Source organism: Lampris incognitus, chromosome 4 (assembly GCF_029633865.1).
Source record: "Lampris incognitus isolate fLamInc1 chromosome 4, fLamInc1.hap2, whole genome shotgun sequence".
NCBI classification, from domain to species: domain Eukaryota; kingdom Metazoa; phylum Chordata; class Actinopteri; order Lampriformes; family Lampridae; genus Lampris; species Lampris incognitus.
This window is the reverse complement of record NC_079214.1, coordinates 19,216,617-19,241,672: the sequence shown is the minus strand read 5'-3', so window position 1 is coordinate 19,241,672 and position 25,056 is coordinate 19,216,617. Positions and strand designations below refer to the sequence as shown.

General features: G+C 41.6%; 1 protein-coding gene across 3 annotated transcripts; it reads left to right on the top strand.

Annotated features, from left to right (window-relative positions):
- zgc:123258 (uncharacterized protein LOC641502 homolog) lies at positions 1–23,884 on the top strand. 3 transcript variants are annotated; one of them, XM_056278225.1, is made up of 17 exons: positions 1–180; positions 718–828; positions 1,327–1,509; positions 2,923–3,012; positions 3,839–3,972; positions 5,613–5,767; positions 5,885–5,981; positions 6,634–6,735; positions 8,282–8,363; positions 9,354–9,428; positions 10,300–10,356; positions 10,912–10,965; positions 18,692–18,791; positions 20,518–20,598; positions 21,768–21,928; positions 22,486–22,519; positions 23,298–23,884. In XM_056278225.1, exons 1-17 carry the CDS (start codon positions 127–129, stop codon positions 23,336–23,338), a joined length of 1,611 nt encoding a protein of 536 aa, XP_056134200.1. In that variant the 5' UTR covers positions 1–126; the 3' UTR covers positions 23,339–23,884. The 3 variants fall into 3 exon arrangements, with proteins under 3 accessions (XP_056134200.1, XP_056134202.1, XP_056134201.1); XM_056278227.1 differs by lacking the exon at positions 10,912–10,965; XM_056278226.1 differs by lacking the exon at positions 22,486–22,519.
- Positions 23,885–25,056: the final 1,172 nt, after the last annotated feature.

The window sequence follows — 25,056 nt, the reverse complement described above, 5'->3', positions numbered from 1 at the left end:
AACAACAATGACGCCAATACGACGAGTAACATAACCAACGAGGCGAGCTGGGAAGTATTGCGTGTTTTATACAAGTCCATTAATGCGGGTGCTGCGCGAATTTGTGGAAAAGCGAATGTTACCAGTATGCCAAAAGCCGTCGGGATCGTTATTTTATCGGTGGTCCTCTGGACGTCGCAGGTAAGTTGGCTAATTGGGAGAAAATAAGTACAACCAAGTTGACGTTCGCTATGGGTAGGCCTGATAACGAGAGCGGAAACCCGACAAACATATCCTCCTCTCCATCGCCTTGCTTGTTATAACGCCACCGTTATAACGACACGGCAAACCAGTCTTTACCTACCTAGCTTAATTCATATTCTAGCCGTTATAGTGAAAAACGAAGAAATAGAAAGGGGACGAGACGTATCGATGGACGAGCGGAACGCAGTCAGTTGGGTGAGGGGATGTGACTAAACCCTTTACTACTTTACCGGATAACCCGCGAGCTTTATCTCCAGCAGCACACAGCTGCGGATTTGTGAAAATACAGTAAAAACAAATCCCCACCAACTGGACTTGGTCACGGCGCGTCAGCTGTTGCTGGCTAACTTACTTTACAAGTACAGCCTGACGCTTCCTCCTCTCTTATTGGGCTTGCTCTTCTCATGTCATGTCATGTCATGTCATGTTGTTCCCAGTTAAAATACGCTTTCCCCCCTGCTTTTGTTTGTGTAGATAGACTGCCAAGAGGCTATCCTCCACATAGACAATGGAACTGCAAACAAGGAGTACTGCCTTGTTTACAGTCAGAGTTGGACGTCCCTCTCGCAAACTCTTGAGAATGCCGTAAGTTTTCAATGAAGCCTTGAGCTAAGCCTTCACAGTTGATTAAAGTAACTGATCAGTGTTTGAGTAAAGAACTCTACTCTTTTGCCTTTCAGCTTCGGTGACCAACTTATCCAAAGTTATCACCAGCTCATATTACTCATATTACTACATTTTTGTGGTTTTTAGAATTGAAAAGAACTGCTATATAAACAGTGGAACTGGACGTCGTTGCCACCCACAGAGAAAATTTACCAGCATTTGGCTGGTTGTTATTTCCCACACTTATCACCGCCTAAAGCCAGATGATCAATACAGAGCTTGTAATATTTTAAAGGGGATTACTGATGTACTTCCTGAGAGAATACCCATCTTATGTTAGTAGTTACTCAAAATTTGTCATATCCTGTTTGTTCACTATAGTTTTGAGCAAGGAAACCTACCAACCATTCCAGTTTTTGGTTTTTATTCAGTGTCAGTCAGTGCATTTTAACATATCGAGGTGTTGTACTCCTACAGGAGCCGTATCCACTGGTGAATCTGACATCCACTGTGCTGTGTGACCCCTCAGGGGTCAAACCAGATGCAGTTCAGGGCAAGGTGCCGGTAGTGATGAGGGGCGAATGTGACTTCAGCCAGAAAGTGTTGGTTGCTCAGGGCCTTGGAGCCAAGGCTCTGCTCATTGCCAGCAACACTTCTTTGGTAGGGCATTGATGTTTACCTTTATTGTGTCAATTAATTCTGCGTGAAAAGATGAGAAAACCACGTGTTTTTTTATGTTTGAAGATTCAGGTACAATGAGCTTTCATTTTAAATGCCATTTAATTTTTCTGCACACACACAAGAATGGAATTGTTAAAAGTATGCGTTGATATAACATTGAAGATACGCATATATAAACATGAAAAAATGGATACGACACTATGGACTTCCTTCATAAGCCTATATCTAAACCTTTTGTTTTTGTAATGAGGTTTTAAGATGTCAGATTTAATGTGTTCTGCTGTCTGCTGCCCCTTGGCATTAGAAGAAAATATAACTGTAGAACATACCATGAGTAGTCACAGTAGTGTGCAGTTGTGTGTAATTAAACTTCTGCACCCCTTGGCAGTCCATGTGTTTTTATAGAAATGATCTATCATACAAGAGACTGTAAAGGTGCTATGTGTAGAATGTTTGCGATTGTATCATCCTCAAATCTCTTGTAATTACACATATATTTGTCTGTAGAAAAGTGAGACTCACGGTGAAAGTTGCTTTACTCTGCATTTAGTTTTCACTTTGGAAGCACTCGCACACAACCACAGACATGGGCAGCACTGGTCCAGAAATTTTTTTTTACCAGGCTTCAGTAACACAGTTTGATATCCTCATCAGTATTTCACTCAGGTTCAGGAGAAAAAGCCAGCTCCACATATAAGTCTTGAACCCCTTCGGCTCTCGTTGCTCTCGCTAACGAGTGAACATCCAGCCGAGATTTACTCTCATTTTCGATTGTGCCCATCACTGTCCTCCTTTACCCCGTTAGCCTCCTGTGATAGGTTTCTTCCTTTTTTCTCATTGGAGGTTTCTGCGATCCTCACATAGCTTCAACGAAAGCAAGGAACGAAGACATACATCTGTTGGCTTACTGGACTTAACACTTTCTGCCATAAAGCAGTTAACAGGTGTTCACACCAAAATCTGAAACCCTGGTTTTAAAATGCACTATTTTAGCCAGGATGTGGCAGTTAGATAAGGTTAAGTTTAGGCATTAAGTTAGAGATGATTAATTTTAGACGTGGGTTTGGTATGGTTAATTGAAGGTTTACCATCTGGGGGGGCGGCCAAAATAACCCATTTTAAGGGCAGGGTCATGTAATCTGATGGGTCCCAGAATTTGATGTAACAAAGAGGACACCATTCACCGGGTTTTGAGCCCAAGGATACAGAGTGGAAACTAAACGCAGAATAAACCAGTTTTCATTGCAGTTGTCTAATTTTTCTACAGAAGAGCATATGTGTGATAAGATATTCAAGAATAATACAATCACTTAAAAATTCTACACATAGATTGAAATATGCAATGCATTCAATTCTAACATAGTTCTTCTTTCTGGCACCTGTTTTCTTAAGATTACTCCATCAGCCAATGAGTCAGAGTATGCAAAGGTCTACATTCCTCTGGCTCTCATGAGATATAGAGACTTCCTTGATGCACAAAAGGTCAGTAACCTCTTTTGCAACTACCACTTTACTGTGTGCATAGGCTTTATGACTCTGACAGAGTTAGTTAGTTAATTAGTTAGTTAGTTAGTTAGTTAGTTAGTTAGTTAGTTAGTTAGACATCCTCAGCAGAAGTCAATGTACTCACTTTACTGTGAGACACTTTGCTTGATTGTATTCATTAAATACTATATGGAACAGACATTTTTGACACCATAAGTGCCACTGAGCTGGCATGATGCCTTGGCAGATCGGTGGCCCAGTGGTTAGCACTGTTGCTAACCACTTCTTGCCTCACAGCAAGAAGGTCCTGGATTTGAACCCCAGGCCGTCCCAGGTCCTTTCTGTGTGGAGTTTGCATGTTCTCCCTGTGTCTGTGTGGGTTTCCTCCGGTTGCTCTGGTTTCCTCCCACCGTCAAAAAGATATGCATGTTAGGGTTAATACTCCTGCCTGTGCCCCTGAGCAAGGCAATGGAAAGAAAAACTGGAGTTGGTCCCCAGGTGCTGCAGCTGCCCACTGTTCCTATACAATAGGATGGATTAAATGCAGAGAACAAATTCATTGTAAGAATACAATGACAAAATAAAGTGGCTTGCTTTCTTCTTTCTAACTGCTTCTGGGGCATGCACTGAGCTTCTGGAAGAAATACATATGTTAGGGGTGCTGTGCAGCTTCCCCTACAGTTGGCATTTGGAAAATTACAAATTTGTGTCGATATACTCAAATTAACAAAATGGCCAAGATAATGCTTTTTTTTTAAACCGTTTTTCTTTGCTCACTACAACACAACCTGTTGATTGTCCATCATGTTTTCTTTTTCCTCAGGTGTTTGGTGAAAGGATGGAAGTGAAACTGTATGCTCCACCACAAACCAAAATTGATCCAAGCATTGCAGTCATGCTGCTGATTTCTATTTCCACTGTTGCCTTGGGAGGGTACTGGAGTGGGGCTTGTGAGAGGTGAAACATAACGGTTGCACATATTCTAAAGCACTTTCTTTAAAGGTACCATCCGTAACGGCATGCACCACTCTGGCTATGTGGAGGGCTGCAGCAACATGAGCGCGCACCTGATAAGAAACATGACACATCTCGCCATTGGGTGTATTTGTTTGAGAAATGGAGACAACAGAAAGCCTGAAAAGAAATTGAAAGTAGTGGGGTCTCCATCAAGCTAGTTTATGTGAAATTTAACTTTTTGATCAAGGAAAATACTGAATTTAAACAACAAAATTTAAAAAAAATATCCCAAAATTGCAAAAAGGTTTTTATGCTTGCTTGAGGTGGTTTTTGCTTTTTTCAATAAAAATGTTATGCATGCACTAAATGGCCGATGGAAACTCATTTGCCAAATTGAAAAATAAATTTGAATTGAAATTCGAATAGATTTTAATCATATGATCAGCTTTTCTTTTTCCTCCATCTTAACTGGTCTATCTTTGATGTGGTTGTTGAAGTATGGGCACATGACATAGGACATTTAAAACTAGGTTTAGTGTTTTATTTGCTTAAATAGATCTGATGGAAATGCAACTAATGCTCATTTTATTTTTTGCAACTTTAGAAAAGTTTGCTTAGAATTCACTTGACAGTTGGATGGAAACATGCCTAGTGATGCGGCATTGGATTTTTTTCTCATTTGCAAGTAATAAAGTAAATTACGTTTACAAAGACTAACTAAAACAACGGCAGAAGTGAGATGAGCAGCCACTGTGCATTAGTTGCAGACTGTACTTTTAACTTTTCTTTGTAAATACTGTTTTTGTGTCTTAGACTTCTCAGTTTTCTATTTAGCCGACACTCTTATCCAGAGCATCTTGGAGTAAGTGAATCTGTTGGGGCTAGGTGTCTTGGAATAAGGACACATTGCAGTTAGTGTACAGAAATGGAAAGCATTGACCTTTGGGTTTCAGGACAGTCTTGCCATTAGGACACACGTGTGCCTTTTGTCTCCTTATCTAGTCAAATAAAGACGACACAGAGATGGATGCTAATGAGCTCCAAACTAAGTTCCACTCTTAAATGCATATGTAAAATTGTACTAGGACTTGATATATTATATGAATGAGTTCACAAAAGGATGCAAAACCTTTTGCATTCTGTTAGTGATTCATAGCAAACCCATGCCACTACTGGGGGTTCTCCAGCACAAAGCCACTCGATGGCATGAAGGGCTCAACATGCTTGATGATAAAAATGCTTGATTAAAACACAAAGACGTCCTACAAAGTCTTTTCATTGGGGAGAGGGGGGTGCAGTATTGTGTCTATATCTCACTCTCCTCCTTTCTCTGGTACGTCTTTTGTGTGGGTGCAGATGCAGTTTAATCTGTCCAGAGCAGCTATCCACACCCCACTCTGCCACAAATGTTAATTCATTCATTTGCCATACATGCATTTATAGGTGGAAATCTACTACATCTTACACAATAACCTACACATTGACTGCACAGCTTAGCTCACAGATATCCTCTCTGAACCTGTGAGAAACACATCAGCATTCTTAATTCAGTGACGGAGATCTTGTGGTCGTTTTAACAAACACCAGACATAAAACAAGCCAAAAGGCGAATCCATTTAAGTGTTCCTTGTGTCTTGCAGAGAGCGCTTGAGCAATATTGCAGCTGGTGGAGGGAAGGGAGAACCCAAAGCAGATAGTGGAGATCTGTCCCTTTACTCTCCTCTCAAAGTGGTCATCTTTGTAGCCCTGATGTGTGGGATGCTGGTCCTTATGTACTTCTTCTACAATATTCTTGGTGAGTGGAACCAAAACCTGGTCTCTGTTCTGCAAATGGAATTTCCTATGTCTTTTTTTTCTTTCTTTCTTTTTTTAATGCGATTTTATGTCACCCCCACCCCACCCACATCTCCAGTTTACGTCATCATTGCCATATTCTGCCTGGCGTCTGCCACAGCACTGTTCAGCTGTCTAGACGCAGTGTTGGACAAGATAGGCTGCGGCACTATGAGGTATGAGTCCGTCAGAATCGCACACACAAATCCATCTTCCTAACTACTGATGGGGTATATAAAGAGGTAAAATAGTACATAGAAGATAAAATACATGTTGCTCAGTAACAACTATATTAAATACAAATTAAATAATTTCTGAGACACAAAATGTTCCCAACAAAAAGTTTTTATCTCTCTGTAAGATTTGACAAACAAATTTGGAAAATGTCAATATTGTATTTTTGTGAAGTATAATTCCTGTGTAGATGTCTAATTAGAAAAACAAAACAACCAAAAGCTAATAAACATAACAAATACTTGTCAGCTCTGCTGACACACAGTGGTACCTTTTCCTAAGTCACTCCATAAATAGCTGGATTTTTTTTTTCATAGCCACACAAGACATCCATTGTGGTTACATGGAGAGATGTGGAAGATGTGACTGTATTTTTTTTTTTTTTATGAACTGGTGTTTTGTAACCCCAGCTTCCTGTTTAATGTCTGAACCACACTGTGGAAGGTAAACCTTAGGTGTGTGTGTGTGTGTGTGTGTGTGTGTGTGTGTGTGTGTGTGTGTGTGTGTGTGTGTGCGTGCGTGCGTGCGTGCGTGCGTGCGTGCGTGCGTGCGTGCGTGCGTGCGTGCGTGCGTGCGTGTGTGTTCTTTCCCCAGTTTCTCTATTCGGAATTGGAGCTTCTCTGTGAGGTCTCTTATATTGGCTGCGGTGTGCATCAGCATAGCTGTGATCTGGGGGGTCTATAGGAATGAAGATGGGTAATGTCTGGACAAACGCACACATACACGCATACGCTGCCATTGTCTTTCTGTTTGATTCATACTGACTAACGGGTCAACAAGGTAAAGTCCATGGGAGTGTTTTGACTGGTAGAGCAGGAAGTGGTTCTTGGTTTAGACTGTCTAAATTATGGCCAGGAATAGTCAGGTGGGTAGGTCTTTTGACTCTGGACCCATGTTGGCTCCCTCAGGCCTAGGATTTAACCCAGTCAGAGCCTACTCTACTGAGTCTGTCCTACACTGCCTTCATCTTTACTTTCCCACTGTTTAAACAAAGGATAAAAATGCTAAAAATGAATGGACTGCCCAATCCAGTCCAGAAAAAAATAATGTCTGGAGTGTTTTGAAAATACTGACTCCACCAGCAGTGCTGCCACCATTGCGACATGCAATACAGACTTATCGACTGGTGGTCTTCATGTCTGTTTGTTAAATATGAAACAATTGGGTAGCCAACTGAAAACTTAACAATGAGGGAGGTTCATTCTGGGATATATTTAGTAATACAGATTTCAGTGTCCCTTGTACAATTGCATATATTTGCAGCCTCCCAAAATAAATGCTGGCTATGTTTTCAGGTGACAGGCATGGGTCTTAGTCCATGAATACTGGGATGGCATCCAGTGCTTTATCTGTGCATCTATAGGGTTAGTGGTTGTGTCAGGAAGGGCATCTGATGTAAAATTTTGCCAAATCGTTCTGCGGATTGACAAGACCATACTGGATCGGATGAGGCCTGTGTTAACAATGGCCGCCATTGGCGCTGTACCCTCACATGGTACTGATGGAAACTAAAAAATCTGCTGTGACAGCCCCTGAAAAAGAGGGAACAAGCCAAAAGAAGAAGAAGATGTTTGTAAACGAAACAAAAAAATAAATGTACATTTGTTATGATCTTGATTTCAGAGAGTCTAGTCTTAATTTGTGAATGTGAATCAGTCACGTCCAGGGTTTGAAGCCAAGAACTCCAGACTTTTTTGGTTAACATTAAGAGACAAGTCATAAGACCACTCTGTGAATGAGAGGGGCATTTTTTTTGTCTGCGACAGTACTCAGAGCAGTACAGTAAAGCCAAGTCAAATTTTATGTAGAAGTTAAAATTAATAGTCACTGTCAAGTCAATTTCAGATTTTGTTTTCAGTGTGCAACGTTTAGCTTTGTCTCATTTTCAAACTTTTTTGAGCATGCATAAAGGCATAGTTAACATGTCATTACTGATAATGCGTATACTATCATTTCTTGAGCTGGACTACAAATATATTCTACACGATGATGTATGTAACTATAAAATTAAGAAATGCCCTTATACTGGCCTTGATTCCTTCTTCAAAGGAAAATTTGGTACTATGAATGTATTTGTAAATGAATAAATATGGCCTACATTACACCAGAGTATGAACTAGTTTGACAACATACAAAGGTGCCACTCTAAAATTGATCGAAGGCCAATAAAAATTTATTTTACTAGTTTTATTTTAATTGTTGCACTAATAAACTGAGATTAATTTAAGCTTTGTACTGGTAGATGGATCTGGATCTTGCAGGACCTTCTTGGCATTGCCTTCTGCCTCAACTTCATGAAGACCATTTCACTGTCCAATTTCAAGGTACCTGGCATCTGACAACAAATACTAACATTTTAATACAAGATGTGTTAGAAGTTTCCTCGCTCACTACTCTTCTACATTAACAATTAAACTTTAGGAAAGCTGTAATATTGATTATATCTATTTTCGAAGTACTGCTGCCGTGACCTTTACAATTCTTATATTCATTGTTTGCAGTGATATTTATCTAGAAATTTGACCTTATTCTAGTTGTAGCCTACTCATTGCAAGTCATTCTGGATAAGAGTGTTGGCCAGTTAACTAACACCCACTGGTTCAGGTGTAATGTGTTAGAGTTGTATCTGAATATGTTTTATATATCCCATGTTAAACAAGAATTACTTTTTGGGGTGGCATGGTGGCGCAGTGGTTAGCGCTGTCGCCTCACAGCAAGAAGGTCCTAGGTTCGAACCCCGGGATTGTCCAACCTTGGGGGTCATCCTAGGTCCTTTCTGTGTGGAGTTTGCATGTTCTCCCCGTGTCTGCGTGGGTTTTCTCCGGGTGCTTCGGTTTCCCCCACCATCAAAAAGACATGCATGTCAGGGTTAATACTCCTGTCTGTGCCCCTGACCGAGGCATGGCAAGACGAACTGGAGTTGGTCCCCGGGTGCCGCACAGCAGCTGCCCAATGCTCCTAGCTACACAGCTAGGATAGGTTAAATGCAGAGGAAGAGTTTCTCCACGGGGATCAATAAAGTAATAAAAAAATAAAAATAAATTTTAAAGTAATATTTACAGTCTACTGCTGATAAAGTGTATTGCATGGTCCCCTTTTTCTTTGAGAGGTTTTGTTGTCCATGTGTCACCAGAGCAAATCTCCATTCTATGCTTGCCAGATAAATTGATGCTGTTTGTGATGAGATGCACTTCAGGTAGTTTGAATATGTAACAATAAAGCATTAATATCGATTTTTTTTTTTTAGAACTGTGGTCTACTTTTTTAAAGCGACTAACCATCTATACCATTTGTCTTTATCCCTTATCCCACAGATCTGTGTGATTCTGCTTAGTTTGCTGCTTGTGTACGATGTCTTCTTCGTTTTCATCACTCCTTTCTTCACTAAGGTATAAGATGTCCTCTTTTGTCAAAGAATCAGCGATATGTTTTCTTCTGAGGTTACATGAGTTTTTCACACAACTACTATGGATTTTTTTAGATATCACTCTTCATGCAGGCGGCACGGTGGTGCAGTGATTAGCGCGGTCGCCTCACAGCAAGAAGGTCCTGGGTTTGAGCCCTGGGGTAGTCCAACCTTGGGGGTCGTCCCGGGTCGTCCTCTGTGTGGAGTTTGCATGTTCTCCCCGTTTCTGCGTGGGTTTTCTCTGGGTGCTCCGGTTTCTTCCCACAGTCCAAAGACATGTTGGTCAGGTGAATCGGCCATACTAAATTGTCCCTAGGTGTGAATGTGCGTGTGCGTGTGTGTGTGTGTGTGTGTGTGTATGTGTGTTGGCCCTGTGATTGACTGGCAGCCTGTACAGGGTGTCTCCCCGCTTGCCGCCCAGTGACTGCTGGAATAGGCTCCAGCATCCCCGCAACCCTGAGAGCAGGATAAAGCGGCTTGGATAATGGATGGATGGACACTTCATGCATTTCTCTACACAATTTTATCTGTTGCTAATGTAAACCCATTTGTCGTCTTAAGGTTTAAAAGCATTTTGCTGTCAGGCACCATATAGAGACACACAAAAGGATGTACAGTAATGGAAATGTGCATAGAAATGACATGATTGTAAAAATATGTTGACTGCTTTGGTATTCTTGTATATTGTGTTGACCAGAGATTAAAAGATATGCATTAATACATTGATCCCTGCTGTGTAAGTGCCCTTATCCCTGACTGCTTGACTGATGTGGCAACAGGACAGTGTAATGGTTCTATAGGCTGTGCAGGACATGCGTTTTAATGCCCAGCATGGTTTCCCTCTCCCTCAACAGAATGGAGTGAGCATTATGGTGCAGGTTGCTTTGGGCCCTGATGCATCTGGAGAGAAAGTAAGTCGCCACTTAGCTGATAGTGATAGTGGAACTCCACAGAAATTGACTTTTCAATTAGAGCCTCCTTAGATTTCCTGAGCTTTTTTTTTTTTTAACTTCTTTCAGTTTTGAGTTAGAGTCTGAACTCTTAAGATCAAAAATGATGTGTGTAAAAGGTATTGCTTGAGGTGGTTGAAAGGAACCTTTTATAGACACATTAACTGGTAAATGAACCCAGCTTTTTTCAGTCCATAAAGTTTTCCTTTAACCATCTGAGGCATTTCAGTCCGATCATGTTATTTGATTTAATTCTTCTTGATCCTAAGAGCCCCTGAGGCAAAATATTTTAAAAGCGAAAAAATCCTGTGAGAACTAAGCAATATCTCTATTTTTGCTAAATAATAACTTAAATGTCAGCTTTGGTGGAATTCCTCTTGAAACTTGTTTACATGCACTGGCTTTATTAACAACCCAGCTGAGCTGGACTGCTGTTTTGTATTTGTTGTTGCTTGCTTGAGGGGAATGATAGACTGATTGATTAACTGTGTTGGGGCTGGGTGGGCTCTGTCTTAGACACAGGGTAACATGGTGGAGGTCCCTGCCGAACCCCAGGCGCCCTCTGAGAAAGTAAGGCCCACTTCCTTACTCAATCCGCTCCATTTTTTTATATTACATCCAAGGGTAGGTTGGGGTCGATGCAGTGGATGTGTTCATCTGTCATACTTGGGTCTCTCAAATCAGATCCCTCATCCATACAGATTAGAAAATATATGCTGTGTGATGTACTTACACTCAGTGGCCACTTTGTTAGGTACTGCTGCCTTTAAAACTAAACAGCCAGCTCTCCCAGACAGCAATTGATGAGGCTGTGAATGGTCAAGATGTGGGATCTAAGCAACCTTCAAAGTGTTATGACCTTTGGTGCCAAATGTGGTGGTTCGGTGGTTCTAGCATGTCCTAAACAGCTGCCCTTATGGGAGTTTGAAATACTTGATAGTGTTTAGAGTTTCCCAAGAATAGTTTTATGAACAAAAACATCCAGTCAGTAGCAGTTCTGTGAGCGACGGTGCCTTCTTAATGAGGAAAGGGTTGGAGGAGAATGACCATAATCTTCCAAACTAACAGGAAGTTTGAAAGTAAGCAAATAACAACTGAGTAAACAGTGGTGTGCAGAACATCATTTCTGAATGCACAATTTGACAAACCTGAAACAGATGGGCTACAGCAGCAGAATATCATGTCAGGTTCTCCTGTCATTTAAGAATAAGATGAGGCTACAATGGGCATGTGATCACTAAAACTGGATAATTAAAAGGTAGAAAAACATCACCAAGTTTGACAAATCTTAGTTTCTATGACAAAATTTTATTGTAAAGGTTGGAATTTGTCACAGATCCATAAATCCATCCTGCCTGGTGACAAAGGTAAATGCTGGTAGTGGTGGTATAATGGTGAGGGGATTTTTTTCTTGGCACACATTAGGGCCCTAAAATCCAAAATGAGCATCATTTAAATGCCACGTGGCAATAGCTTAAGTTTCCTTCGGTAGCCTGCACAGACCCCAGATCTTTTTTTGGGCCCTTTTTCTCCCAAATTGTACTTAGCCAACTACCCCACTCTTCAAAGCTGTGCCGGTTGCTGCTCCACTCCCTCTGCCAAGCCAGGGAGGGCTGCAGACTACTACATTCTTCCTCTGATACATGGAATCGCCAGCTGCTTCTTTTCACCTGACAGTGAGGAGTTTCACGAGGGGGATGTAGTGCGTGGGAGGATCACGCTATTCCCCCAGTTCCCCCTCCCCCCAAACAGGCGACCTGACCAACCAGAGGAGGTGCTAGTGCAGCGACCAGGACACATAACCACATCCAACTTCCCACCCGCAGACATGGCCGATTGTGTCTGTAGGGACACCCAACCAAGCCGGAGCTAACAAGGGGATTCGAACCGGCGATCCCCGTGTTGGTAGGCAACAGAATAAACCACCATAGTACCCGGACACCCCAGACCCCAGATCTTGACCCATTAGAGCACCTTTGGGATAAAGTAGAAGGGGAGGTTCCTCACATGGATTTGTGGTTGAAAAATGTACTGGTACTTTGTTTGATAATATCAAGTCAGCATGGTTCCCTTTGAAAGGTTTCCAGAACCTTGTAGAATCTATGCCTCAAAGAATTCAGGCTTTTATGAACGACAGAGGGGGACTTACCTGGTACTTGTTAAGGGTACCTTACAAGTGGTCATTGAGTGTGTGTTTTCTTTTTTATCAGCTATCTAAATTGTTAGAACTACGAAGTCTTTCTATATCACCATTTTGTGTTCCGTTGACAGGGGAAATGGTAAAAAGGGGAATGTGTAAAAATTAGCCTGGCAACTATCTTAACAGGTTATCAAAAACAGAATAGTCACTTGAATTAGGTTCGCTGACTGACAGAGGGGACAAATGAATCGGCAGGATTGAGTGGTGTAGTCCTCAAGCATGCTTATTCCTTTTTCTTTTTTGGCTTCTCCCCCCCCTTTTTCCCCCCAATTGTATCTAGCCAATTAACCTATTTTCCAAGCCGTCCTGGTTGCTGCTCCACCCCCTCTGCCAAGCTGGGGACGGCTGCTGACTATCACATGCCTCCTCCCATACATGTGGAGTCGCCAGCCGCTATAGGGACAACCGACCTAAGCCGAAGGTAACACGGGGATTCAAACTGGCGATCCCTGTGTTGGTAGGCAACGCAATAGACGGCCACGCTACCTGGACGCCCCCGCTTATTCTTTTTTGTACCTTTGTGTTTTTCTATTAGGGCTGGGTGATATGGACCAAAAATTATATCTCGGTATTTTTAGGCCGAATGGCGATACACAATGTATATCTCGGTATTTTCTACAAAGTGGGCTAAATCTTCAGTTGCAAGTCAAAACCACATGTGAGATGTCACAAGCACTTTTATTAAAACAGATCAAAATGCAAAGACAGGGCTTCCTTCCCTGTTTTAAAATATATAGCTGCACAATATATCAATGTAAATGAAAAAATTATCTAAAATAAATAGCCTATATTAAATAAAAATAGGCCTATCTCTGAGAATGCAAACAGCGTGATTTTCAAAGTTTAATAACTTTGTGGAAAAAAGATACAGACCTGCCGCTCCCTGAATGCTCCTAAAATTGCACATATTTGCATTTAAAATTAGTTTTAGATCAAATGCTCAAGAAAAAAAAGTTATGATAGATCTACCTAAAATGACCACAAGCGGTCAAAAATGGCTGCTCGTAATGTGCGTGTGATCGTGCATGTCATGTCACTATTTATGACATGTTTTGGTCGCATAATTTCATTCGTGAAGTTTGTTGCTCTGTCCTAGAAAAAAAACTAGCATTCTCGAGTGCAGAGAAATAGTCTAAATTTGATTTTTGATTATTGCCAACATGTCTGGTTACAGACGCACCGTGACTACCTGAGGTGTTGCAGTATTACAGACGTTGAACGTGGACATTTTAAATCGTTTAAAAATATTATTAAAAGTTGTTAAAATGTTAATTTTGGTGTCAGTTAGTTTCTTAACAGACACTCTAACATATGTAATGCATTAATATCTCAACTGGGTATTTATCTTGACAGAATATAGAGTTTAAAAACAGGCGACCGGTGGTCATGTTGACTGCCCATTGTTGTTTTCGGTAGGAGCGAAATCCCGGTCATTCTAGTGTTAAGACACGGGTTCTGTATTTTAACACAGCATCAAACTATATCGATATAAATGGTATTGTCTCATCCTATATCATGTTTGAAAATATATCGATATAACGTAAAAAGTCGATGTACCGCCCAGCCCTATTGTCTATATGATTTTTTCCCACAGTTTAATTGAAAATTTTTCTACGTTTTAAGTGTCAAACGTCCCCCCAGCTATAATAAAAATCATCCACTAAAACACTCTTTTTCTTGATCCTTTCACAAAAGTGACTCAATGGGAGAAACAGCACAAATGCTTGGACTTTCACATGATTATCAGGAGGAGGACGCTGATAACTAGAATGTTCTATATTATCTAAAACAATGTTTCTCAACCCAGTCCTCAAGGACCCCCTATCCTGCAGATTTTCATTGTAACCCTGCATAGGTAGCCGTGCTTGTACTTACTCGACCAATCATCTCATAGCACTTAATTATGCAAGGTGTGCAACATCTGACAAAATTCATTGCTGATTGGTTGAATAGCTACAAGCAGGTATCTATTCAGGGTTGCAAAGAAAATATGCAGGACAGGGGGTCCTTGAGGACTGGGTTGAGAAACACTGATCTAAAACAGTCACATGGGACAGCTTATAGGTGTTGCATGACTCAACCAGCAGTTGATTTAAATCCTGAGACCATAATGAAGTTATGAAATCAAGTTCAAAAGGAAACTTGATTTCTAATGGGAAATGGCTACCTGTATCCAGGCCTGCTTTGGTCTCTTGCACATTGTGTTTCCCTCAGCAAACTGCACATGTCATATTTCAGCCTCATAGCATGGTTTTGCAGGGGGAAAAAACAAACTTTGTGCTAGCATTCTTGGCATTTTTCATTAAAATCAACTGGTACTCGGGGGCGCCCCAGTTGCTCACCTGATAGAGCGCATACCACATAAGGCTGAGTCCTTACCGCAGCGGTCTGGGTTTGAATCTGACCCGGGCCCTCTGCTGCATGTCATTCCCTCTCTCCCCCCTGCCTTTTCTGTCTCTCTCGACTATCACTATCTAATAAACGCAGAAAATGCCAAAAAAAAAAAATCTTAAAAAAAAAATCAACGTGTACTGTTTGCCTAACCAATTAATACCTCATCACTGAGGTATCAGTTGATTGCAATCAAAGATGCTAACAAGGCCATTTTAAAATAGCTCAACGAAAAGTGTGACCCCTTTTCTCTGTAGGATAACATGTTAATATTTAAGAAAATTGCTGTCTTAAAAGTCTTTATGCATGCTCAATAATCCAGGTAAGGAAGTCACAGAAAGGTGAATCAATTCATCTGGACACAACGTTTAATGGGAGAAACATTCATCACTCATCCAAGTGACTTCATCATGCTCAACTGACTGTAGGTATCCCCCAACCTTATAAACAGCACAGTTGCATAATGACTGAAACCAGTGATTGGTTTCATATGCAAATAGGTGTGACCATTAACTAGAGTTTCAATGGCCATGTGTACTATTCACAGAGGATTGGGGAGTAGTTTCAATCACAGCATTGTAAGATGGCACCAGATGTACTCTTAGCCCCCTGGTTCAGGGATGGTCAATGGTCATTCCCTCTTCACATAGATGGCCTCTTTGACTAACTACCTGAGATTCAGCCTTAGATGTAGACAGAGCGGGATTACACCTAAGAGCCTGCAAATGAAATCTTCGGTCAAGGGCCACCGAGCTAACAAGAGCCTCCAGAAGCCACAGAGCCAGCTGTTAAACGAACGGGTGAGACAAACTAATTTTACCATCAACGCTTTGAAAGCTAAAGAGGAGCAGATCCAACAAAGACTCACATTATGTCTAGATGATACCACTTTCCAACATGTGACTGAGTCCACGTAGAAGGCTCATCTAACACAACATGGAAAGTCAAAAACCAGGCAGCAAAAGAAGTTCAACCTACTTGCTGCATGCCAGAGACATTGGCAGACAACAGACGGCGCCCTCAATGGCAGACAGAGACAGATGCCAAACACACGCCGACAATGTGGACAACTGGGTGAAGAATCTGCCCGACAGACACGTCAGCCAAGCGAAGAAAGACATGCTTGCTAAGGGGCTGAATTTTGCTATCATGCCGAGGCAAATCCCACTAGTGGAACCAATCACAGCCACGGAATCAGCGATCCGTAAAAACAACATAGCGGACCCAGAAGCGGAGCAACTGCGGACGAAAGTTTCAGCCTGCCTAAGCAATGCGAAGATTTTGTTCAACATCAGTAGCGATGAGAGGAAGGCACTCACGACTCTCAATAAGGACAAAAACATCACCATCCTTCCGGCAGGCAAAGGTAGATGTACTGTTTCATTAAACCAGACACACTATCATGAGAAAGTTATGACATTACTCAGTGATATGAATACTTATGAGCCCCTGAAACGAGATCCAGGCAGTGGTTACAAGAAAAAGGTGATAGATTGTCTGAAGCTGTTAGAACAGGACAATGCTATTGACAGAATTTTATACCATAGATTATATCCAAGGGAAGCTACATCCAGTCTGTATGGTTTACTTAAGATACATAAACAGGATCCATCCATCTATCCATCCATTATCTGAACCGCTTATCCTGCTCTCAGGGTCGCGGAGATGCTGGAGCCTATTCCAGCAGTCATTGGGCAACAGGCGGGGAAACACCCTCACCAGGCCATCACAGGGCCAACATACACACACATTCATACTTAGGGACAATTTAGTATGGCCAATTCGCCTGACTTACATGTCTTATGTGGGAGGAAGCTGGAGCCCCCGGAGGAAACCCACGCAGACACGGGGGGAACATGCAAACTCCACACAGAGGATGACCCGGGATGACCCAGCAAGGTTGGACTACCCCGGGGCTCGAACCCCAGGACCTTCTTGCTGTGAGGCGACCACGCTAACCACTGCGCCACCGTTTCGCCCACATAAACAGGATGTATGGCCTATTGTTTGTATGATTAACTCAGTGACCTATAACATCTCTAATTTTCTGGCATCTATACTTAACCCGTTGGTAGGCAGTAATGAACATCACATTCAGAACACTGGATTTTGTGGATAAGGTGAGTGACATCATTATGGAGGCGGATGAAACAATGGTCTCATATGATGTTACGTCTCTCTTCGTGTGCATTCCTGTTGATGAAGCAGTGGAGTCTGTATGAAATTACAGGATGACCCCTCCCTTAGCAATAGGACCACCCTTAACACTGACCAAGTGTGTCTACTCCTGAAGCTGTGTATCCATGTATTTCACATACGGGGGGGGAGTACTATAGGCAGAAGCATGGGTGTGCTATGGGTTCCCCAGTTTCACCTGTAGTGGCCAACTTGTACATGGAGGAAGTGGAAAAGAGGGATCTGATGTCCTATCCAGGGACACCACCTAGCCATTGGTTCAGATTTGTGGACGGTACCTGGATTAAAATTAAATCTCAGGACGTACCACATTTCATCGACCACATTAACTTGGTGGACAACCACATCAAGTTCACCAGGGAGGATGTGAAAAATTACGGATTAGCCTTCTTAGACTGTGAAATTGCAATTGGTGATGGGGGACATTTGATTGTTGATGTTTACCGTAAACCAACACATACTGATCAGAACTTAAGGTCTGACTCTCATCATCCACTGGAGCAGAAACTAGGAGTCATCAGGATGCTGTACCACAGAGCTGACAATGTCCCCACTGACACAGCGGCCAGAGAAGGGGAGAAATCCCATTAAACAGGCCGCGGTTAAGTGTAGTTATCCTAACTGGGCGTTTGTTAAAGCCAGGAAGATGCCCAAACAGTGCACCGGTCAATCAAAGAGAGAGAAGGACAACAGTTGCCTAAGCGTAAACCAGTGATGATTCCGTATGTGGCGGGGGTGTCAGAAAAGCTGAGCCACATATTTTCCAAACACTGCGTCTCAGTTGCTTTCAAACCCCAAAACACGCTGTACCAGAAATTGGCCCACCCCAATGATCGGGTCCCCAGCACAAACAGAGCAATATAGTGTACGCTGTTAAGTGCCGGGAGGATTGCCGTGACTTGTACATTGGGTAAACCAAACAGACGCTGGCCAAGAGGATGGCACAACACAGAAGAGCTAACACGTCAGGCCAGGACTCTGCAGTCTACACCCATCTACAGGCCAGTGGCCACTCTTTCAAGGATGAGGATGTGCACATCCTTGATAGGGAGGAGCGCTGGTTTGAACGGGGAGTCAAAAGAGGCCATCTATATGTGAAGAGGGAACGACCATCCCTGAACTAAGGGGGGGGGGGGCTAAGAGTACAGCTGTCACCATCTTACAATGCTGTGATTGCAACTATTCCCCAATCCTCTGTGAATAGTACACATGGCCACTGTAACTCTAGTTAATGGTCACACCTGTTTGCATATGAAACCAATAGTTGGTTTTGGTCATTATGCAACTGTGCTGTTTATAAGGTTGAGGGATACCTGTAGTCGTTTGAGACTGACGAAATCACTTGGATGAGTGATGAAACGTTTCTCCCACTAAATGTTGTGTTCAGATGAACTGATTCACTTTTCTGTGCTGTCTTGTTTTTAATATGTAACTGTCTTAAATACACCTGCACTGATTAAGAAGGGGGACTTGAGAAAGTGATTTCGGTCTGTCTCTCATTCTTCTCAGTTGCCAGTGGTGATGCGTGTCCCACGTTTCGCAGCCTGGGCTCAGAACTTGTGTGGGATGCAGTTCTCTATTCTGGGATATGGCGACATCATCGTTCCAGGTGGGCTAAATATTCACTTGAATCTATAGCCTAGTCTTCGCCAAGTAGATGCCACGTACAAGAAAGATCATGCCAGGATATATTTCTATCAGATTATTTTTTTCAGCAGTAGTTCTTGTGTATGCATCTAACAGTGACATAATGTAGATTTTCATTAACTGATTAGGAGGATTTACAATATACTGTAACAAATGTGTAAACAAAAGCAAAAGGTTAAACCAAAAAAATAAATTAAGAGAATGTACACTACCGTTCAAAAGTTTGGGATCACCCAAACAATTTCGTGTTTTCCATGAAAAGTCACACTTATTCACCACCATATGTTGTGAAATGAATAGAAAATAGAGTCAAGACATTGACAAGGTTAGAAATAATGATTTGTATTTGAAATAAGATTTTTTTTACATCAAACTTTGCTTTCGTCAAAGAATCCTCCATTTGCAGCAATTACAGCATTGCAGACCTTTGGCATTCTAGCTGTTAATTTGTTGAGGTAATCTGGAGAAATTGCACCCCACGCTTCCAGAAGCAGCTCCCACAAGTTGGATTGGTTGGATGGGCACTTCTTTGAGCAGATTGAGTTTCTGGAGCATCACATTTGTGGGGTCAATTAAACGCTCAAAATGGCCAGAAAAAGAGAGCTTTCATCTGAAACTCGACAGTCTATTCTTGTTCTTAGAAATGAAGGCTATTCCATGCGAGAAATTGCTAAGAAATTGAAGATTTCCTACACCGGTGTGTACTACTCCCTTCAGAGGACAGCACAAACAGGCTCTAACAGGTACTATTTAATGAAGATGCCAGTTGGGGACCTGTGAGGCGTCTGTTTCTCAAACTAGAGACTCTAATGTACTTATCTTCTTGCTCAGTTGTGCAACGCGGCCTCCCACTTCTTTTTCTACTCTGGTTAGAGCCTGTTTGTGCTGTCCTCTGAAGGGAGTAGTACACACCGGTGTAGGAAATCTTCAATTTCTTAGCAATTTCTCGCATGGAATAGCCTTCATTTCTAAGAACAAGAATAGACTGTCGAGTTTCAGATGAAAGCTCTCTTTTTCTGGCCATTTTGAGCGTTTAATTGACCCCACAAATGTGATGCTCCAGAAACTCAATCTGCTCAAAGAAGTGCCCATCCAACCAATCCAACTTGTGGGAGCTGCTTCTGGAAGCGTGGGGTGCAATTTCTCCAGATTACCTCAACAAATTAACAGCTAGAATGCCAAAGGTCTGCAATGCTGTAATTGCTGCAAATGGAGGATTCTTTGACGAAAGCAAAGTTTGATGTAAAAAAAATCTTATTTCAAATACAAATCATTATTTCTAACCTTGTCAATGTCTTGACTCTATTTTCTATTCATTTCACAACATATGGTGGTGAATAAGTGTGACTTTTCATGGAAAACACAAAATTGTTTGGGTGATCCCAAACTTTTGAACGGTAGTGTATGTCTATTCAGAACAGAGCCAACCTTCATGAAGACTCAAGTTGTTAGTCACATAATGATTACATCTGAATACAAGCTAAATACAGTCAGAAATGAGTATGTAGCATTATCCAACTGTCACCAATTGTTGCCCCATTGAAGCAGGTGTTGAGCATAATAAAATTATTGCAAAATGCCAGAATGTAAGGGAAGTGATAACGAGTCAGGGGGGAAAAAAAGGTTTCATTCATATATGTTCCATTCATATATGGTCCTTACACTTGATTTCCTCACTACTCCAACAGGTCTGCTTGTGGCCTACTGCAGCAGGTTTGATGTATGGATCAACAGCACCAAGAAGATCTACTTCGTCAGCAGCTGCATAGGTAGACAAGCTCTCTCACAGCCATACTACTTAGAGGATCTATAAATATGCAGCTCAGCTACTGAACATGTATGATACTTGCTCAGGTCTAGCTACAATATTCTGACTTATCTACTAAAAGAGTTTTTAGACAATATGAGTAACTTGAATTATGCACTAACCAACTGGCTGTTACTAATATTATCATGAATACTGAGTCGTTGATTCACATTACACTGATATACTGTTTACACATTATCTGCAGTCACTCCCCATGTTAATATTTGCATTAATTGCATAGTGCATAGAAGTAGCACTGTAAGAGCTACTGAAAAAAGAATGCCCATCCATTCAATAATGTTCTTTTTATTAGACTATACATATAAAACCAGGAATAACCCATACACTGGGATATAGAGAGACTAGAAAGTCAACATTATTTACTACAAAAGCGTGTCTTAATTCACAAGGAATGAGGCACAGTGCAGGAGTGCAAACATTTCAGTTCTTAGACTTTTCCTCTGTGCAACAAAGGCCAGTGTAGAACATTATCATCATGGTCATTTTTTGCACCGAGGAAAGTCTAAGGACTGAAATATTTCCACACATGCATTTTGCCTCATTCCCTGTCGGTAAGGAAACTTTTTTTTTTCTTTCTTTTTTTTAAAATAATGATGGCTCTAGTCTCGTAGTATCTCAGTGTGCGGGTTCTTCTTGGCTTTACATATACTTATACAATACCAATGCACTCGGGCTATACTATTTGCCTCTACATTGTTCAATGTGCAATACCACCTCTGCAATTACTCTTAGACTATACAGAAGTGTTTATGAAAAGAATGTGAAGGCTAATGCAAACAGAAAAATGTTACATGATATGCATTATTAAGATAAATGCTTTATTTATGACAACACATCTACATTAATAATGATGGAAATGCTTAGTGGATCGTGCAGACATTCCCTCTCCTGAACGCTAGGTGTCTACTAGGTGTTTTCTTTCCCCATTCTCACCCCAGAATTTCTTTACTTGAAATGGATTTCATGTCTGGATTTACCTGTGGGTGTGTGTGGGTGTGTGTGTGTGTGCGTGCATGCTGCAAAATTGAGGTTGACTTTGTCTCACTCCCTCTGTATTTGTGTCTGTTTGTATATGTCTCTCTCTCTCCTTCATTGTACCTTTCTCCATAGCATATCTCCTGGGCATGGGAGTGACATTTGCTGTGATGCTGTTATCAGGAATGGGCCAGCCCGCTCTGCTCTACCTGGTGCCATTCACCCTGATAACCTCATGCCTGGTGGCTGTTTATAGGGGAGAGATTAAGCAATTCTGGGCAGGAACTACATATGAGGTGAGAGAGCCAGGAGGGCAATTACTGTGCTATAATCCAAGCAGGGTTGTTTTTTTGTTTTTTTTGGTTTTGTTGTGTTTTTGTTGTTGAATTCAGTAGGGTTTGGAAAATATCTTAAAAATCAGCTGTGGTTGTCGGGGCATAGATTTTCTCCCTCAAAGAAGCTGTGTGATCAATCTCATTTTGCATCGAATTTATTATGAGGGCAACCTGTTCTACCTCCCTAGGCCAATACCAACAATTTTAGCTCAAAAAATGGAGAAAAAAAAAGTTTTACTAGTCATCTCGCCAGCCAGGTAAAGAATAGAAAAAGACCTACAATTTGTGGCTGGCAAAGAAGTCAAGCTGAGCAGCTGAAGTCAAATATGTATTACCAATGGTGGATGTTAATTTCTTACACTTGTTAGAGTACATCTCGAGACAGTATCAAGTATTGTCTCAGCATCCCAAGGTATGGCTGTTGGAAGGCTATTATGTTTTTATATGAGTATATTTGTGTGAAAGCCAGAGGGAATAGGAGAAATAATGAAACTCTGAACTTGCCTCATCTCCACCAGGTGTTGGACTCATCCAGGGAACCATTGTTGCCAGGTTTGCTTCTCTCTAACCCAGACCTGCTCCTGCATCTGTCCCACCACCCTACCGTGTCGCTTATTGCATTGCCTTTTGTATTCAGCAGCAGCTTTGATTTGCTTGTCTGTTTCTGTTGATAGTTTGTCCTGATTTCTTGGGTCAGTAGGAATACAATCATATACAATGGAAAACATCAGAAAATGGGGCTAAACAAGTTGCAGTCGTGCTAGTTGGCTTTAGTTGATCACTAGGTGTCGCCAAATCGTTAAATATTAACTGGGTAACAAATGTGTCTCTTGTACCTTGAACGTTTCAGCCACTTTCACAAATGGACTTGAATAAAAGCCATGACCCTGGAATACCATACTCCATTAACCTCATAATCTCTTAACTTTTGCAGTCTGACTCATAACTTGCACTTTGGTCTTTTGCGGTCTTTTCATCATCCTTTGCGTTTTCTTAGTAGCCATCCATCTTTTTTAAGAAACCAGAATGAATATTTTTTTTACTGCATCCTTCATGCATTTACCTGTATGAAAATGTTTCCCTCTGCATGCTGTTGTTTGGAGTTATCCTGAGAGGGCTATGGAATGGATTGTGTATGGTTATGTGTCTGTGTTTTGTAGACATTTGTAGAGACTGCATTGCTAGTCCACTGATGCAGTGACCATATAAATGTGAATTCCATCTAAGCAGTGTGTTTATATCTGTACTGGACTTGAATTAGTTGCTTCATCTTTTTCCTTTTCTGTTGACTTATCTGTCCCCCCCCCTTTTTTTTCTTTTTTTTTCTCAGAGGGAAGAGCTGACTGCTCCGTAGGAGGAGAAAGATGCTGATTTATGCTAATGGGAAAGGAACCAACTGCTGACATTTTTGGATGACCATTTGGTTATGAACATTTGCAGAGCAAGGGAACATAATTTTTGATCAACAGAGGTTTTTAGTAAAAATTGTTCACTGTAACTAATTTGAAGGGTTGGGAGGGTAGTTTTCTGGTGACTAATAAATACCGCCTAGATAGAACAGACAGATGCTTTACAGGTTTCATAGGCTGATTTGTTTCTGAAAATGGCACAAACATCATGACATTAAGTTCAAGTCAGGAAACCTGCTATGATGTTGCCTACATATGATGCCTTGGTGATAATAGCATACAACTGAATGAGAAAGCACTTTAGAATACTCACTTTCTGCTGATGTTTCAAGGATGGGGCTAGGGTGTTGGACAACTAGCCAGAAAATGACAACTTTTTGAATGGTGTTTTGGGTTTCTGTGTAAATTGTGAAACTGATTCACATAATTTCTTTCATTGCCTTATATATCAAATGAATTGCTTATTTCTGTTTTGCGGAGGTTTATTTGAATAAAAAATACTTCTTTATACCCCTGTCCATTCAACAGCAACAACTGTCGTTGCCCTCACGTATGGGTACTTTTATTTTCAGTCTCACTATCAGAGCTTACCACTGGGTCTGCCAAGTTGAGGGGGAAAAAAGAATCTGACAAGTTTAGCTTACTAAACTGTAGCTGAGATAACATTTTCTAGATGTCAGTAAAGAAACTGAGGTATTTTATCCCATTAAATCTGAAAGTCAATTCTAAAAGGTGTTTTTTTTTAATTATATATTGAGAATTGTGCTCTCTGCAGTTGGGCTAAATACAGCCAAGCTTGACAAGTCCACATAAAATTTGCAGATTGTTGGTGTTGAGAATTAAAATCAGAGATGAATGTGGTCATAACTGCATTCTCTGAATATAAACCTAAACTTTTTTCCCAATAAACAGGATAGACTTCTGGTTAAGACAGTAATTTGTTAGACTTCCAAATGTTTATAATGACCGTATGGAGGATGTGTGCACAGGTGGGGTAAGGCACTAGCACCACACAATAGACCTGTGTTCAAGGATCCAATATTTGTCTGTGCTCCTTCAGGGCTTGAATACGTGTCTTGAATATAGACACCTTTTGTTGTGAGACACGTTCAACCATTCAACATCTATCACGTTCAGCGTGGGGAGAGTTATGTGTGGAGACCTGGTAATATCTGTTCAGCCCGTAGAGAGGAACCTCGGCGTGGAGAATGAATATGGGAATTTAAGCGAGTTGCATAATCTGTGTGGAAAGACAAAACATTTTTTTTAAATTGTTACTCCCGTTATTTCGTCTCGTGAACGCTTTGACCCCCCAGCAGCTCGCTCTCTCTCTCCCCAATTGTACTTGACCAATTCCCCCATTTTCCGAGCCGTCCTGGTCGCTGCTCCACCCCCTCTGCCGATCCGGGGAGGGCTGCAGACTCCCGCGTGCCTCCTCCCGATACATGTGGAGTCGGCAGCCGCTTCTTGTCACCTGACAGTGAGGAGTTTCGCCAGGAGGACGTAGCGCGTGGCAGCCGGCGGGAAGGCTGAGTTAGCCGACCAGCCCCCCCCCTGTTTTGCCTCAACCGACCAGAGGAGGCGCTAGTGTAGCGACCAGGACACATACACACATCCGGACGTCCGACCAAGCCAGAGGTAACACGGGGATTCGAACGAGCAGCCTCCATGTTGGTAGGC